This window comes from Acinonyx jubatus, chromosome E2 (genome assembly GCF_027475565.1).
Source record: "Acinonyx jubatus isolate Ajub_Pintada_27869175 chromosome E2, VMU_Ajub_asm_v1.0, whole genome shotgun sequence".
NCBI lineage: Eukaryota > Metazoa > Chordata > Mammalia > Carnivora > Felidae > Acinonyx > Acinonyx jubatus.
The window spans coordinates 52,927,644-52,941,226 of record NC_069396.1 but is presented as its reverse complement, the minus strand read 5'-3'; the positions used below and the strand labels follow the sequence as shown (position 1 = coordinate 52,941,226).

The 13,583-nt window shown below is 58.1% G+C and overlaps 2 protein-coding genes, 1 long non-coding RNA gene and 1 other non-coding gene across 8 annotated transcripts; 1 reads left to right on the top strand and 3 right to left on the bottom strand.

The window, feature by feature from the left end:
* Positions 1–3: 3 nt before the first annotated feature.
* LOC128313188 (uncharacterized) lies at positions 4–5,839 on the top strand. Of its 2 annotated transcripts, none has more exons than XR_008293493.1 (3): positions 4–117; positions 255–364; positions 5,704–5,839. It is a non-coding gene; the product is annotated as an uncharacterized LOC128313188 (long non-coding RNA). The 2 variants fall into 2 exon arrangements; XR_008293494.1 differs by having other exon boundaries at positions 8–82.
* ADM5 (adrenomedullin 5 (putative)) lies at positions 197–1,291 on the bottom strand. Its single transcript, XM_015081315.3, has 2 exons — positions 874–1,291; positions 197–664 (listed from the first exon to the last, which is right to left on the bottom strand). The coding sequence occupies exons 1-2, from the start codon at positions 939–941 to the stop codon at positions 409–411; spliced, it is 324 nt and encodes a 107-aa protein (XP_014936801.1). The 5' UTR covers positions 942–1,291; the 3' UTR covers positions 197–408.
* Positions 2,220–11,732, bottom strand: PRMT1 (protein arginine methyltransferase 1). 4 transcript variants are annotated; one of them, XM_027038145.2, is made up of 11 exons: positions 11,578–11,669; positions 9,335–9,388; positions 8,700–8,801; positions 7,751–7,906; positions 7,583–7,646; positions 5,784–5,926; positions 4,927–5,014; positions 4,717–4,832; positions 3,948–4,098; positions 3,534–3,655; positions 2,220–2,524 (listed from the first exon to the last, which is right to left on the bottom strand). In XM_027038145.2, exons 1-11 carry the CDS (start codon positions 11,611–11,613, stop codon positions 2,441–2,443), a joined length of 1,116 nt encoding a protein of 371 aa, XP_026893946.1. In that variant the 5' UTR covers positions 11,614–11,669; the 3' UTR covers positions 2,220–2,440. The 4 variants fall into 4 exon arrangements, with proteins under 4 accessions (XP_026893946.1, XP_026893947.1, XP_026893949.1 ...); XM_027038146.2 differs by lacking the exon at positions 9,335–9,388 and having other exon boundaries at positions 11,578–11,732; XM_027038148.2 differs by lacking the exons at positions 9,335–9,388; positions 11,578–11,669 and adding an exon at positions 9,016–9,107.
* Positions 6,179–6,251, bottom strand: TRNAE-CUC (transfer RNA glutamic acid (anticodon CUC)). Its single transcript has one exon. It is a non-coding gene; the product is annotated as a tRNA-Glu (tRNA).
* Positions 11,733–13,583: the final 1,851 nt, after the last annotated feature.

Below are 13,583 nucleotides of genomic sequence, written 5' to 3'. Positions count from 1 at the left end.
CCGCCCACCAAAACCGCCCACGGAAAAAGCAGCTGCGCGGATTGAGTGGTGCGAAAGGGAAGCGACAGCAGATTGGATTCAAGTGAGACAGGCAGAGGGACTTCCGTGTGGGGAAAGGTGCACGGATAAAGGGGGAGAATATGTCACAGACTGAGCTCAGACTGGGAGGCCGGAATGGGCACAGACAAGCAGAGGCTGAAACGTGAAACTCGTTTTATTAGGCTCTGGACGATAGTATTCTTTGTACATGCTAGATCCGGTGTGCACCGGGTCCAGCCCAGTCACAGCCGGGGGGAGACAGTTTCTGAGTGAGCCCAGGAGATGGAGGGCAAAAGAAACTTGGGATCGTGGCCCCAATACACAGGTAGGTAAGCTGAGGCCAGAGGAGGAACAGGGACGTGCCCGACGTCACCCAGCCAGCCGGGCACTGCGCTGGCCTCTTTTCTTCGGGCCAGGGTCATAGAGACGGAGCAGGACTCTGGCGTCGCGCTTACGGCGGCGCCCGTAGCTGTGGGGGTCCTGGGGCTCGCGGCCGGCCTTCCCTGAGAGCTCTTTGGTGGAGGCAGAGCTGAGCCAGTATATAATCTCTGGCAGGCGGTGCGTCTGGCATGTGCCCAGGGAACAGAGGCGCCTGCGGTTCTGGGCGACCTGATGCAGGGGCCGTCTGGGGAAGGAGCATGGGAGAAGACCGGGTTCAAACAGAATCCTCTCGAGAAAGGGGTCTCGGTGGGGTCGGGGCACCCAGAGCTCCGCCACAGGGCAGGCGCGTGTACAGATGACCATTCCACCGACGCGGAAAACCGTGGCCTGAAGAGGGCGCACGCTCCTCGCGGTCTCCTTCCCGCCCGGTCCCCGCCGCCACCCGCTTCTCACCTGCCCGCAGAGTCCGGGTCCCCCAGGATGGAGGAGGCGAGAAGCAACAGGAGGACGTGGGAAGTCATCGTGGGGTGGGGCCGGGAGCGGTCCTTGAAACCCCTGGGCGAAGCGGCCCGTCTGCAGTGCGGCCCCGCCCCCTCCCGACTCGCGCTTCAGCGCCAGTCCCCACTCCCCCGGGGGGGAAAACCGAGGCCGAGTCCAGGCCACACCACGCCAGAAGGGGAGACAGAACCTGGATCCCCACGTCCTGTCCTTGGCGTCGGAGCCCCACACGGGTGTGCTGGTCGCGCAGCGGCGCTCTGACCCTGAGAGGCCTCTGGAGAGCGACCCTTTTAAGGAGGGAAGAGGGGCGGGGCAGCTGACACCTGCTAGTGGTGACACAGCTTAGGGCTTCCAGGAAAGGGGTGGGGGCAGGGAGGCGCTGGGCTTCTGGGACTTCAACCTCAACCCATCAGGGACCCTGCTTTCGAATGGCCAGGCTCCTTCGTGGGCAGGACAACGCGGGGCATGTTGCAGAGCCACCCGGGGGTGTGGACAAAGGGAGTCTGGGCCCCAGAATAGCCGGCAGACACCATCCTGGAAGGGGAAGAGGTGTAGACAGGTGCGAAGAGCCACAGGGCCTAGGGATTCAGCTATTACTGAAGCAGGTGTCAGCAGGGCCATGAAAAGGAAAATTCTGGTGGCTTAGGTGGTCCAGGTCCTGGGACAGCATCCTGGGGGACGAGGGGCTCTGTACACAAGGTCGTGGGAAGGGTCGGGTGTGGATACCATTCCTGCAGCAGAGGCTGAACAGAGGGTCCCTGGGGAGCTGAGGTTGGGATAGCCTCTGGGGAGGTGGGGAGGCCCTGTGGCCCTAGGAGGGGACCCTTCCCTAGTCCCCCAACTCCAAGTTCCAAGCAAGGCTGGGGAGAGAAGCAGACACCCCCTCCCCACAAGTTCTATCCCCTAACAACCCCCCCATGACTCAGTTTCCCCAGCGGCAGCAGCAGGCAGGGCAGCAGTCACTGCCAGTCAGCCCTGGCCTGGCCTTGGAGGGTCCCAGACAGGAAAAAACAGCCAGAGGAACAATGTGTGTGCTGGGGGGGGCGGCGGGGGGAAGATGGCTTTCTGGGAAACCTAAGGGCCCAGCTGTGCTGGGAACCCACACCCCAACCCTCCCCCAGCCCAGCAGGGCAGTGGAGCGGGAGCCCTGCCCAATGGGGACAAGTGGGAATGGGGCCTCAGGGGGCATGAGTGAGGGGGTTGGGGGAGGACACAGGCCCGGAGAGGCGGACGGGGGAAGTGACCCTGGTGGAGGGTGTGGAAGGCAGACACCCCACTCCGCCCCCCAGGAAGCCGAGCCGTCCCAGCTGAGGATTTATTGGCGTAAATGCAACCATATAAAAACATAAGTTATGAAAAACACAGTCACGATGTGCCCCCCCCTCCCAGCCCAGGCCCCTAAAACCCCCTTCTGAGGGAGGGAAGGAGAGGAAGGGGGAGCCCCCAAACTGCCTAAGGATGCCGCAGCCCCTGGGCCCGTGCAGGGCCGGCCCGGCCGGGGTGGGAGAAGCCGGGCGCCGCCTCAGCGCATCCGGTAGTCAGTGGAGCAGGACAGTTCGCACAGCTGGCCCTTGAAGTCCAGGTCGATGGTGAAGTCCAGGTCGCGCTGTGGGGAGAGGGCAGACGTGAGGGGCGCGCGCCACGGGGCAGGCAGAGACCCGAACCGTCGGGAGTCGGGAGGCAGCAGCGGGGCGCGCGCTCCCAGGAGACCCCGCGGGGTCTTGTTTTGGTCCAAGGCCAGGCTGGAGACTCCCCGGGGCCGGTCCCACCCTCAAACCCACCTGGAGCCCGGCCGAACCGGGCTGCTCTGTCTCCCACATCCCGCGATCTCTCCCTATCCCAAGCCATTGGCCTCATTGCTTTTGAAGAAAGCAAACCCCTCTCCAGCCAAACTCAGGGGTCCCAACCCCGCCTTCTGCACTTCCTCTACTCCCAAGCTTCCGGGAAGCCAACACTTCCATGCTCCCCACCCCCCCAGGACTCCCCGGAAAGGCTCGGGGCAAAGTCACCTATAACCATGATGGCGCCTGCCCTCAGTCCTCGCTGCACCTCATCCCGGGCGCCCGGGCTCCTCTCCCATCTCTGGGCATCTCCCTGTCTCTTTAGCTCACCGGGTGTGTCTGTGTGTGTGTGTGTGTGTGTGTGTCTCTCTCTCTCAAGCTCGGTACCACAGACATTTGGGGCCAGAGTGGAGGATATTCCGGTGTCCCGGTCACCGCGGGATGCGCAGCGGCATCCTTGCCACTCCCGGGAGCCACCAGTAGCACCCCTTCTCCAGTTTTGAGAGCCCCCAATGTCTCCAGAGACAAGTGCCCTCTGGGGGGCAGCCAAGCTGCCTCTGCTGGAAGACCTCCAGCTTCCCTTGGAAAGCTGGCGTGACCTTGGGGTCTCCTACGTCTGTGCTCCCCGATCAGGATCCAGCCCGGGCGCACAGATCCACGCGTTTAGCCCAGGCCCCCGCCCTGGACTCCAGGCTCCAGAGCCTTCGACCTCCCACGTACTCGGGGTTTCTCTGGGGGTCTCCGACTCAACCTGAGAGGGCTGGGCTGCCGGCGCCCCAGAACAGGCGGAGGTGCCCCTCCTGGGCCCACCCCCGAACCCCCGCAGCGCCTCACATTATTCTTGGCATTGGGCCGCATGCCAATGGTGCCAAAGATCTCCTCGCCCGTCTTCACGGTCAGGTAGTCCTCCATGTAGAACACGGTCTGCTTCCAGTGCGTGTACGGGGACTCGGGGCCTGGGGGGTGCGGTCGGGTCAGCCAGGACCCTCCCCCCCCATCCCCCGGCCTTGGCCGGGCCCTTCCCTCTGGCCGGCCCCTTGATGACCTTTACTGAGCGGTGACAGGGGTCACCATCCCCGAATCCCTTCACTCCCATCAAGTCCTGGAGAGGGACCTCGTCTACTTTCACAGGTGGGGAAACTGAGGCAGGACAGGCTCAGGTCAGCTGGCAGAGCCGCGGTCACAACACGGGCTCCCTCTGCCGGCTGCTGTGGCACAGCCCCCACCCCGGCCCCGCCCCCCGCTCACTGGTGGAGAAGCCTGTCCTCTTGTGGCAGCGAGTGAACTCGATGTTGAAGTAGGCCACCAGTGCGTGCACGTAGTCATTCCGCTTCACTTGCAGGCAGAAGGGGGAGGTGAAGGTCAGGTCTTCCACCTTGACAGTGTAGATGTCCACCTCCTGCGGGACAGGCTCCGTGAGCCCCACTCCCCGGCACCCCGCCCAGCGTTTGTTCGGCCAAAAACCCTGGGGGTGCCACGCGGCAGTCCCCAGTCCCCTCCCTCCCCCACCGGAAGCCCAAACTGGACAGTCCTACTTCCTAGAGCAACTGCTCGTGCTTGGAGTGTTACCCGTTACCCCTTCACCGGCGTCCCCCCGCCACGCTCGTGATGGCAGCCAGTGTGATGTGAAAACACCGGCAATGAGATCCCGTCAACCCCCGGCTCAAAACCCTAGGACGGTTCCCCGGCACTCTCTCTGGCAGGGTGTCCGGCCGCCCATCCAGCTCCTGTCTCCACTCGCTCCGGACTTCCTCTTCCTCCACGTGGCTCTCAGCCCACCTCTCGTGGCCAAGCACAATTCTAGAATCCACCCCTCTGTCCGAACCACGAGCGGGCTTAGCTCACAGAGCTTTTTGATGGTCAAGGCGGCTTCTCTGGGCCTCCGGCGCCACCTCTGGCTGAGAGGTCAGACTCCAAGACAAACACCTGGACCTGAGGTCTTGCTCGGGCCCAAGTGGCGGCTCTTCCTTATCTCCAACCCCGGGGACAACCTGGCCACACACTCTCCCCACCTCACCTTTATGAGGCAGGCGTTGGTGACCAACTGCTTGGGGTCCACCACGTCCACCAGGGGCTCCTTGATGGCCACGTCTTTGATGCAAGACATGTCAAAGCCATATACGTTCTCCCACCCTGGGGAGGCAAGCAGGGAGGAGGGTGAGCCCGGCAGGGGGCGCTCAGGGCAAGCCAGTCCCGCCCCATAGGCGTCCGAGGGACCCAAACTCACAGTGGATCTTGTAGTCTTTGTACTGCCGGTCTTCGATGGCCGTCACATACAGCGTGGCCCGGTCTGGGAAGATGAGGCCATCGGGTGCCTGCCAAGGGGGAGGGGGAGGGTGTGAAGGATGGGGGGAGACTTGGGACACCGGCCCCAAACCTGGACAACTTGCGTCTCTCTATCCATCCACACGCTCTATCTCCGCCCTGCCCACCTGGACTCCTACAAGTGGCCTCTTCACTGGTTCCTGGCTTCTGTCCTCACGCCCTCATCTAGGAGCACCTAAGTCAGACCTGTCCTTCATAGGTTCTGAAGGATCCGCAGGACCCTCCCTGGCTCCTCTGAGAGGAGAAACCAAAGTCTCATGGGAGTGCTCAGGCCCCCTGCACGTTCTGTTTCTTCAGTCCACTCCCTGTCCCTCAACACACAGTAAAAACTCTCTCCTGCCCCAGGACCTTTGCACTAACTATTTCCTGGGCCCAGGTGCTCTTCCCCCAGGATGTCATGCAGCCTTCCCCTTGACCAGGTCTCAGTCACCTCCCCCTGGGAGGTCTGCTCTGATCTGAGCACCCGGAAGCATGGCCCTCCAGCCTCTCCTATCCTTCTGGCCTGCCATGTTCGTCTTCCCAGCACCAACCACCTCCTGACACTCCTCGTCAATGTCTAGCTCCTGGTGCCTGTAACATCCCATTTTGGCTCCGGGCCCTCCGACATCGGAGTGGTCAATCCCCTGTACGAAGTCCCCTGTGTGGGAAATATCTGCCATGGCTTTTGTCTTCTGCCCAGACCCCGACTGACAGGTATTCAACACGTGGCCGAAGGAGCCTGGCCCCAGCGCACAGCCCCCACCCCGCCGGGGGCCTCACCAGCCACTTGTCTCGGGCATAGAGAACGGTGTTGAGCATTGACTCGTAGAAAAGGCAGTAGCCCATCCACTCGCTGATAATGATGTCCACCTTCTCCACCGGAAGCTCCACCTCCTCCACCTTCCCCTTGATGATGGTCACCACTGCAGGGGCAGACAGAGGCACGTGCACCCAGCCCTGAGGAGACCCGTCTGCTTGCCTCTGGCAGGGGAGGGAGTCGGCAGGTGGGGGGGGGGTGGGGGTGGGTGCGCAGGGCCTAGGGATCCCACTGAGCAGCCCGTTTTATCCAGGAAAGGCTGGGGGCCGCATTTGGGCATCTTCAAAGAACTCGACCAGCTGAAGCCACGCTCTGTGAACTCAGGGTTTTTTATTTCTTGTTTTTTAAGTAATCCCTATGCCCAACGTGAGGCTTGAACTCACAACCCTGAGATCGAGAGTTGCACACTCCACCGACTGAGCCAGCCGGGCACCCCTCTGTTAACTCCGTTTTAAAATTCATCCATCACTCTGGATATTTTTAAGGCAGAAGCAGAAATTTTGTATGGGTTAGGCATTAGGTGATATTAAGACTTTGTCGTTAACAATATGGTCATATTTTTTGAATGGCTTCATCTATTAGAGACACACACAGCAGGATTTACAGGAGAAATGATATAATGGTTGAAATTTGCTTCAAATGGAGACATTTAAAGCTGACTGATAGATACCTGAGGGCTCATTATATTAGTCTCTCTCTTAATTTATATATACTAGTCTCTTAAAAAAAAAAATCACTTCAGGGGCACCTGGGTGCCTTAGTCAGTTAAATATCTGACTCTTGATTTCAGCTCAGGTCATGATCTCCTGCTTTGCAAGATCAAGCCCTGTGTCAGACTCTGTGCCGACAGTACAGAGCCTCATTGGGATTCTCTCTCCCTCTCCCCGGCTCGTGCACGCACTCTCTTTCAAAACAAATTAACTTAAAAAACATAACAATCACTTCAGTTTCTAGAATGCTAGGAGCCTCCACAGCCCGAAAACCCACCATCTTCTCATATTCTCTGCCCCTCGAACCTTGCAGGTGGGAACTTAAAAGCCATTTGGTGGGGTGCCAGGGTGTTTCAGCTCAACACCTGACTTTGGCTCAGGTGATGACTTCACAGTTTGTGAGTTCAAGCCCCACGCTGGGCTCTGTGCTGACAGCTCGGAGCCTGGAGCCTGTTTTGGATTCTGTATCTCCCTCTCCCCCTCTCAAAAATAAATAAATGTTAAAAAAAAAAAAAAAAAAAAAAAAAAGGCAACGCAGCAACATCTACACAACTTGTATTTTTGACCCGAGCATCCTACTTTTATAAAACTGACCTCACGGACGTGCTAGTTTATATGTGAGATGACGTTATGTGCGAAGGGACGAACATCTCAGAAGCTGCTTACGTGTTCGCCCCCAGAGCCTGAATAAGAAAGCTGAGGCGGGAGCGCCTGGGTGGCTCAGCTGGTTAAGTGTCCGACTTTGGCTCAGGTCATGATCTCATAGTCCATGGGTTCGAGCCCCACATCGGGCTCTGTGCTGACAGCTCGGAGCCTGGAGCCTGCTTCCGATTCTGTGTCTCCCTCTCTTTCTGTCCCCTCCCCTGCTTGTGCTCTGTCTCTTTCCATCTCTCACAAATGAGTAAACGTTAAAAAAAAAATTAAAAAAAACAAAAAAGAAAGCAGAGGTGTGTGCATCCAATGGGGATTGTCGAACCCCACTGCCAAGGGCCCCGGGGAAGTGGGAAATCACTCACTCCATCCCCACAAACCCATTCTCTTCCTGGGCTCACCATGGTCTAACTTGTTGGCTTTGACGATCTTCACCGCATAATCAGAGATACTGGAACACTCGATCTGGGGGCCCAGAAAGGAGGGAGGGTGAGACTCCCCCACTCCGACCCTCAGCCCCCCGTTCCCCTCCCCAGGCCCAGGCCCACCCGCCTGCCCAGGACACTCACCCCAATGACCTTACGGGCTCCGGCCTTGGCAGCGAACATACAGAGGATCCCTGTGCCCGATCCCACGTCCAGCACCACCTTGTCCTTGAAGAGGTGCCGGTTGTGAAACATGGAGTTTCGGTACGTGAGGGTGCGTACCTCATCTTTCAGCATCTCCTGGGGGGCACGAGACACAAACACGCCATGAGGGTGCCCGCGTCCCCAGCTGGAAAACGGGGCAGCCTGGCCCGACACACTGGTGGTCTGGAGAGCTAGAGCTCAGCCCTCCCACTTCTTAGTCCCCTTGGAAGAAGTCATTTCTCTTCCACATTCCTCCGTTTCCCTATTTGTAAAATCAGATTGGATGGACTAAACTCCCTTGCACCTTGGCCCGATTCTGTTGTTGCCTCCTAACCCCTAGTGATCTCTGGCTTTTACCCACTCAGTGCTACCGAACTGTTCACTTAAAAAAAAAAACCAGTGTAGTTTGTTATGTATATTTTACTACAGTTAAAAAAAAAAAGAGTCCTTTGCAAAAAAAAAGAAAAAGCAGAGGTCCTCAGAATCCCATCCCAGGCGCTTTCTGGGATACCAGCTTCCAGAAGGTGCAAAAGGGTCCAGAAGCCCTGTGCATCCGGGCGGGAGAGGCTGGGGGGCAGTCCCACCACCGGACACTAGAGGGCGGCAGACACCAGCTGACCCTGACCTCTGGCTGAAGTCGCAGGCAGGGAGGCAGGCAGGCAGGCAGGCGCCCCAACCCCAGCCTCGCAAGAACTAAGGGCTGAGCTCCGTCTCCAAGGCAACGGCTGGGAGAGGCGACCCCGGGGTGTGTGCCTCCTACCCAGAGGGGCGGCCAGGCCCGCTGCCAGGGGAGGCAGTGCGCATGCGTGGGACATTAAGTTCCAGCCCTCCGGAAGATGCACATTAACCCCCTCAAGATGCGGCAGCTTTTGGAGCTGCTCACACTCACCTCGTGAATGCCGAAGTGAGCATAGGAATCAAAGTAGTAATCTTTGGACGTCATGTCCTCAGCGTTGGGCTTCTCGCTGCTTTCTGCTTGGCCACAGGAGACCTGGGAGGGGTGGACGGGAGCATGGGTCAAATCTGGGGGCTCTCCAAGCCCTCTCAAACATTCAGGTCCCTACTTCTCCCTCCCGAATCATACCATGGCAACCCTACAGCCCCCGCCTGCCATCTTGCCTCCCCCAGAACCCCCAAAACCTAACAACCCCACTTTCCTCTTCCAGGACCCCCCCAGAGCACCATCCAGGGGAATACCCCAATACCTCAGCCACGCCTACCATCTCTCCAGTTTCTCTGCCCCCGTCTCTAGCTCAGCCCACAGCTGGGGAGGGGAGGGGAAGGCAGAACTGAGGCAGACACGGGAAGGGCAAAGGGGGGCTGGAAATGGAGTTAAGGAAGTAGCCACAGTATTTGGGGAGGCCAGATGGGAGCCACAAACCTGCAGGGGGTTTGTGCTAACGGTTTGGGGGCACAGGGTGAGCTGGTTTGAAGCAAGAGGAATCATGGTTAGCCGGCTAGAAAGGGCCTGGTGTGTGGCAAGATATATTTATGTGGGGAAGGGTCTCACAAAAGGATATTTACTTCTTCAAGAGGCGGCTGGAGGCTCATCCCATTAGCCAAGGTGGCTACAAAATTCTAGGAGAGAGTAACAGGGAGAAAGGATTAGCTACTGGGAGTGGCTAGGGGAGGGCCAGGCCAGGGGACCCCCAGCTCACAGGGGAGGGGGTGTCTCCTGCAATTTGCCTATTCCTTGGCGGGGAGTGGTGGCAGAGGGAGCAAGTAAAGAGGCAGGGCTGCTTTTAAAAGGGAGGAGGGGAGTGGGGGGAGCAGAGATGGGGTTCTGTCCCAGCTACGGCTGGAGAGATGGTGGCCCGCCCCCAAGTTGTCCCTCTCTGGCCAGGCACCTGACCATCCACACCTCCCCCATCCAGGCCAGAGGAACTGGCACCCGCCAGGCACACAGGCACTGCCAGCTGTCGCTCCCCCTCATCATCTAATCCCCCCAGATTATGTGACACTTCCTGACACGCACCCCCATCCTGGGGTGCCATGAGTAGCTGGCGGGGGGGGGGGCTGGCAGGGTGTACCCACTGGGCATCTGCCACCGCTGCAAACAAGTCTCTTGTCTGAGAGGGTTCCAGAAAGGAGGTGTGGCACACAGGCAGGGCTGGCACCCTGGCCACTAGCTCCTGCCTTGGGCTCAGGGAGCCCCCAAACAAAACCAGCTGGAGCCAGTCTCCTAGCTAATTACCCTCTTCCCATGAAGGCAGAGTCTGGGGAAGGAGGCCAGACTCTGGAACCCCTAACCGGTCAATCCCCATCCCAGGACCCAGGCCCTAAACGACCCCCCCCCCCATCCCACCACGGCCGCCTATCCGCCCCGTGTGGGGCCAAGTCCTGAGACAACTTCTAAGGAAAGTACTTCCCCCACCCACACAGACCCTGGTCCAGGAGCCAGCCAAGGAGGATAGAGGGGTCATTGGAGTGACCCCTGGGAGCTGCCTGCCCCCAATGCTACAAGGGAAGAGGAGGGAGTTCAGAGGCCCCATCAGATTACATCTCTTCCAGATGTGATCATCCTCTGGGCCCCAAGAAGCATGAAGTCACAGACGTGACCCACACAGCTCCAAGCTCCACCCCCACCCCACCCCCAGCCAGTGAGGACACCTACCTATACAGGGTGACGGGTAAGGGGATTTCCCACTGGGACCCATTTCTGAACACCACTAATACCACGACCAGGCAAGTCCCAAGAGAGCCTGAAACAGCACCGAAGCCAACCCCACATGGCTGCACGAAAACTAAACCTTTCAGGAAACCATTTCAAGCCTCCAGGCTCAGGACCCTCAAACAGGGCTTCAGGAAGGGGGGAGGGGACCATACCCCACCTTCGCGTATGCGCCGGGGAGAGAAAGATCTCCAATAGGAGGTAATTTATATTCCACCACATCCTTTTCATAGCAGAGACTCTCCCTCCCCTCGCTCGGGGAGGTGGGCTTTGGGGCACGCCCCATGAAAAAGATGTCCCTCCCACACACCCAGAAATGGCCACAAGGGGGTGCACGACGCCTTATCGGGAAGGATCTCCTTCAACTAGAGGCCCCCCCACCACCCAGAGGGAGGTCACAGGGGCATGCCCCATCCCCCCAGCTCCCAAAGTCCCGGGCAGGGGAGAATCCACGGACAGGAAACCGGGGGCCCGGTGGGAACCAATTCTTCCTCTTCCTCCAATCCCAACCCATGACGGCACGAAACCTGGACCGAAGCCTAAGCAGATGCCCCGGTATCAGGAACGGCGTTGTAGAGAGTCGAGCTACACTGCTCCCCTCGGGAGACCCTTTACTTGTCCGAGGAACCGAAGTAAGCCCACCCCGAGGGGTACAGAGCGATCCCGGGGGAGAGGGCTGGGGGCCTCGGAGGGAGGGTCGGAGCCTCCTCTCCGCCCCCCCGGGGCGCCCCTCCCCCGGTCGGGGGCGGGGCCTTTGTCCCGCACGTGGAGCCCGCCGGGCCACCGGGCACGGCACACCCCCTCCCCACCCACCGTGGCGCGGCCACGTGGGGGCCTGGCCGGAAGCGCCCCCAGCCCTCCTCCACGTGGGAGGGGGCACGACACCCTCGGCTCGACCGGGTGCCGCAGGCCCCCGAAAGCCAGGAAACCCGCATCTCAAACTGTATCCTGGGATCTGGAGCATGCGCTTTCCCCTCCGTACGTCCGAGACCCTTCAGCCCCAATCCGCCCATTCGGAGCCCCTTCCCCACGACGAAGGCACAAAACATCGACCCCAAAACCGCCTCCTACCCCCGGCGGCGCTCCGGGCGCTCACCTCCATGATGCAGTTCGCGGCCTCGGCTGCCGCCATCTTCACCCGCACCTACTCCTCCTCCTGCCGCCGAGACCCCCCCCTTTCTCCGCACTCCCCCGGGACCGCCTTATACCGGAGGGTCCACGGCCCGCCCACCACGACCCCGCCAGGAGATCTCATTGGCAATGGAGGCGGCCCGTCTGAGAATATCGCTTAGCGACTGGGCAAAGAAGACGCCCATCAAAGTTGACGGGCCCGCCCAGTCTGGTGTGCGGAGCCCCGCCCCCTTAAGTCGACGGGATGGGAAAGACGGTCCGTCTATCGCAAGAACTGCGACTATGATTGGGCAAAGTCTACCAGAAGTTCCCTCCCCTGCTCCGCCAAGCACCGCCTCAAAATTTCCCGGTGGGCCCCGCGCTAAGCAGACATCTTGAAAGAGAGCTGTCCCTCACCTAAACAACCCGCCTCTTAATAGCTGCTATTGGTTTATCTGGAATGTGACGTCATGAATACTTTGGACGAGCCCTGTCAAGCTGCTGGTCTCAAGGAGAATGCGGCGATTGGCCCACGAGGAGTGAGGGAGGGCGGTCTTTAGGCTCCAGCTATTGGCTCAAAGGAACTGTCACTCCTCCTCCCTTGGAGGAGGCTTCTCCAAGGAGCATTGGGTGGCTTCTCCCAGCCCTATGGGAGTTCAGAAGAAACAAGGGAGTTTGTGCCCACTTACCTGAGGGACAGTGAGAGGCTCAAAGAAAAGGGGGGCTTGTCTGGGTCCGAAACAAGTCAGCTATAGGACTCAGGCCTCACGACATATAGCCACCTAGTCCTCTACCTGACTGTCCCGAGTTTTCTAAATACAACCCCGCTCAAGCCACTTGGCCTTTGCCGGGTCCCCGCCCCCGCTGGAATACTCACCTCCCTTTGCCTGTCAACTCTTGTACATCTTTCTGGGCACACCTGAGATGCCACCTCTTCCGGGAAGCTTTTCTCCTCTTGCAGAAAAAATTACTACAGACCTTCCTGGTTTATGATGGGGTTACGTCCCTGCCCCCAATAAACTGATAGTAAGTTAAAAATAACGGAACTTGAAAATGCATCTAATCCACCTAACCAGCCGAAAATCATAGCTCAGCAATGTTTGGAATACTTACATTAGCCTACACTTGGGCGACATCATCCAACACAGAGTATTTTACACTTAAATGTTGAATATCTCATATAATTAATTCATCGAATGCTGTTAGCATGGTTGTATGGGTGCAGAATGGTTGTATGTGCATTGGTTGTTTACCCTCGTGATTGCTTGGCTGTGAGCTGTGGCCTAACATGAGAGATCACGAGCCCAGAGAAAGATCCAAATTCAAACTCAGAGTATAGTTTCTAACGCAGAGTGTACCCCTTTCACACCAAAAATTTCAAGTTGAACCATCATGAGTGGAGGACATCTGCAGTTGAATGAAGGTGAATGCAACCCGAGGAATATATCCATCACCCCACAAATTTCCTTCATGAGTCTTTTGTAGTCAGTACCTCTCCCACCCACCCCCACCCCAGAAGCGATCACTTTCTGTTTTCTGTGGCTCCAATGTAGCTTTTTCTTTTCTAAAATTTCAAATGAATGGAATTATACAGTATGTTTTCTTTTGTGTTAGTCCTCTTTCACTCAACATAATGCTTTTGAGAGTCATTCCAAGTTGTTGCATGTAACGTTTCTGCAAACTTTTTTATTGCTGAAGAGAATTCCATTGTACGGATGTATCACAGTTTATCCATTTCCCTGTTGATGGACATTGTATACTTTGGGGGGCTATGAAGATAAAGTGGCTATCCCTGTTCGTGCAGGAGTCTTTCTGTGGACTCACTGTCTTTTATTTCTCTTGGGTAAACCTAGGAGCAGATGGCTAAGCTGTATGCTAGGCGTATGTTTAACTATAAGACATTGCCAAAAAGTTTTCCAGTGCCTTCTACTACTTTGCATTCCCATCAGTGATGCATGAGGAGCCCCTGTTGCTCCACATCCTCACCAGCAC

Coding starts and splice junctions, on each gene's coding strand:
- ADM5 (XM_015081315.3), bottom strand. CDS start 941: ATGACTTCCCACGTCCTCCTGTTGCTTCTCGCCTCCTCCATCCTGGGG. Junction 665..873: donor GACCCGGACTCTGCGGGCAG/GTGAGAAGCGGG, acceptor CTCCTTCCCCAG/ACGGCCCCTGCATCAGGTCG.
- PRMT1 (XM_027038145.2), bottom strand. CDS start 11,613: ATGGCGGCAGCCGAGGCCGCGAACTGCATCATGGAG. Junction 5,015..5,783: donor ATGCCCGAGACAAGTGGCTG/GTGAGGCCCCCG, acceptor CCCCCTTGGCAG/GCACCCGATGGCCTCATCTT. Junction 2,525..3,533: donor GGCCCAATGCCAAGAATAAT/GTGAGGCGCTGC, acceptor CTCTCCCCACAG/CGCGACCTGGACTTCACCAT.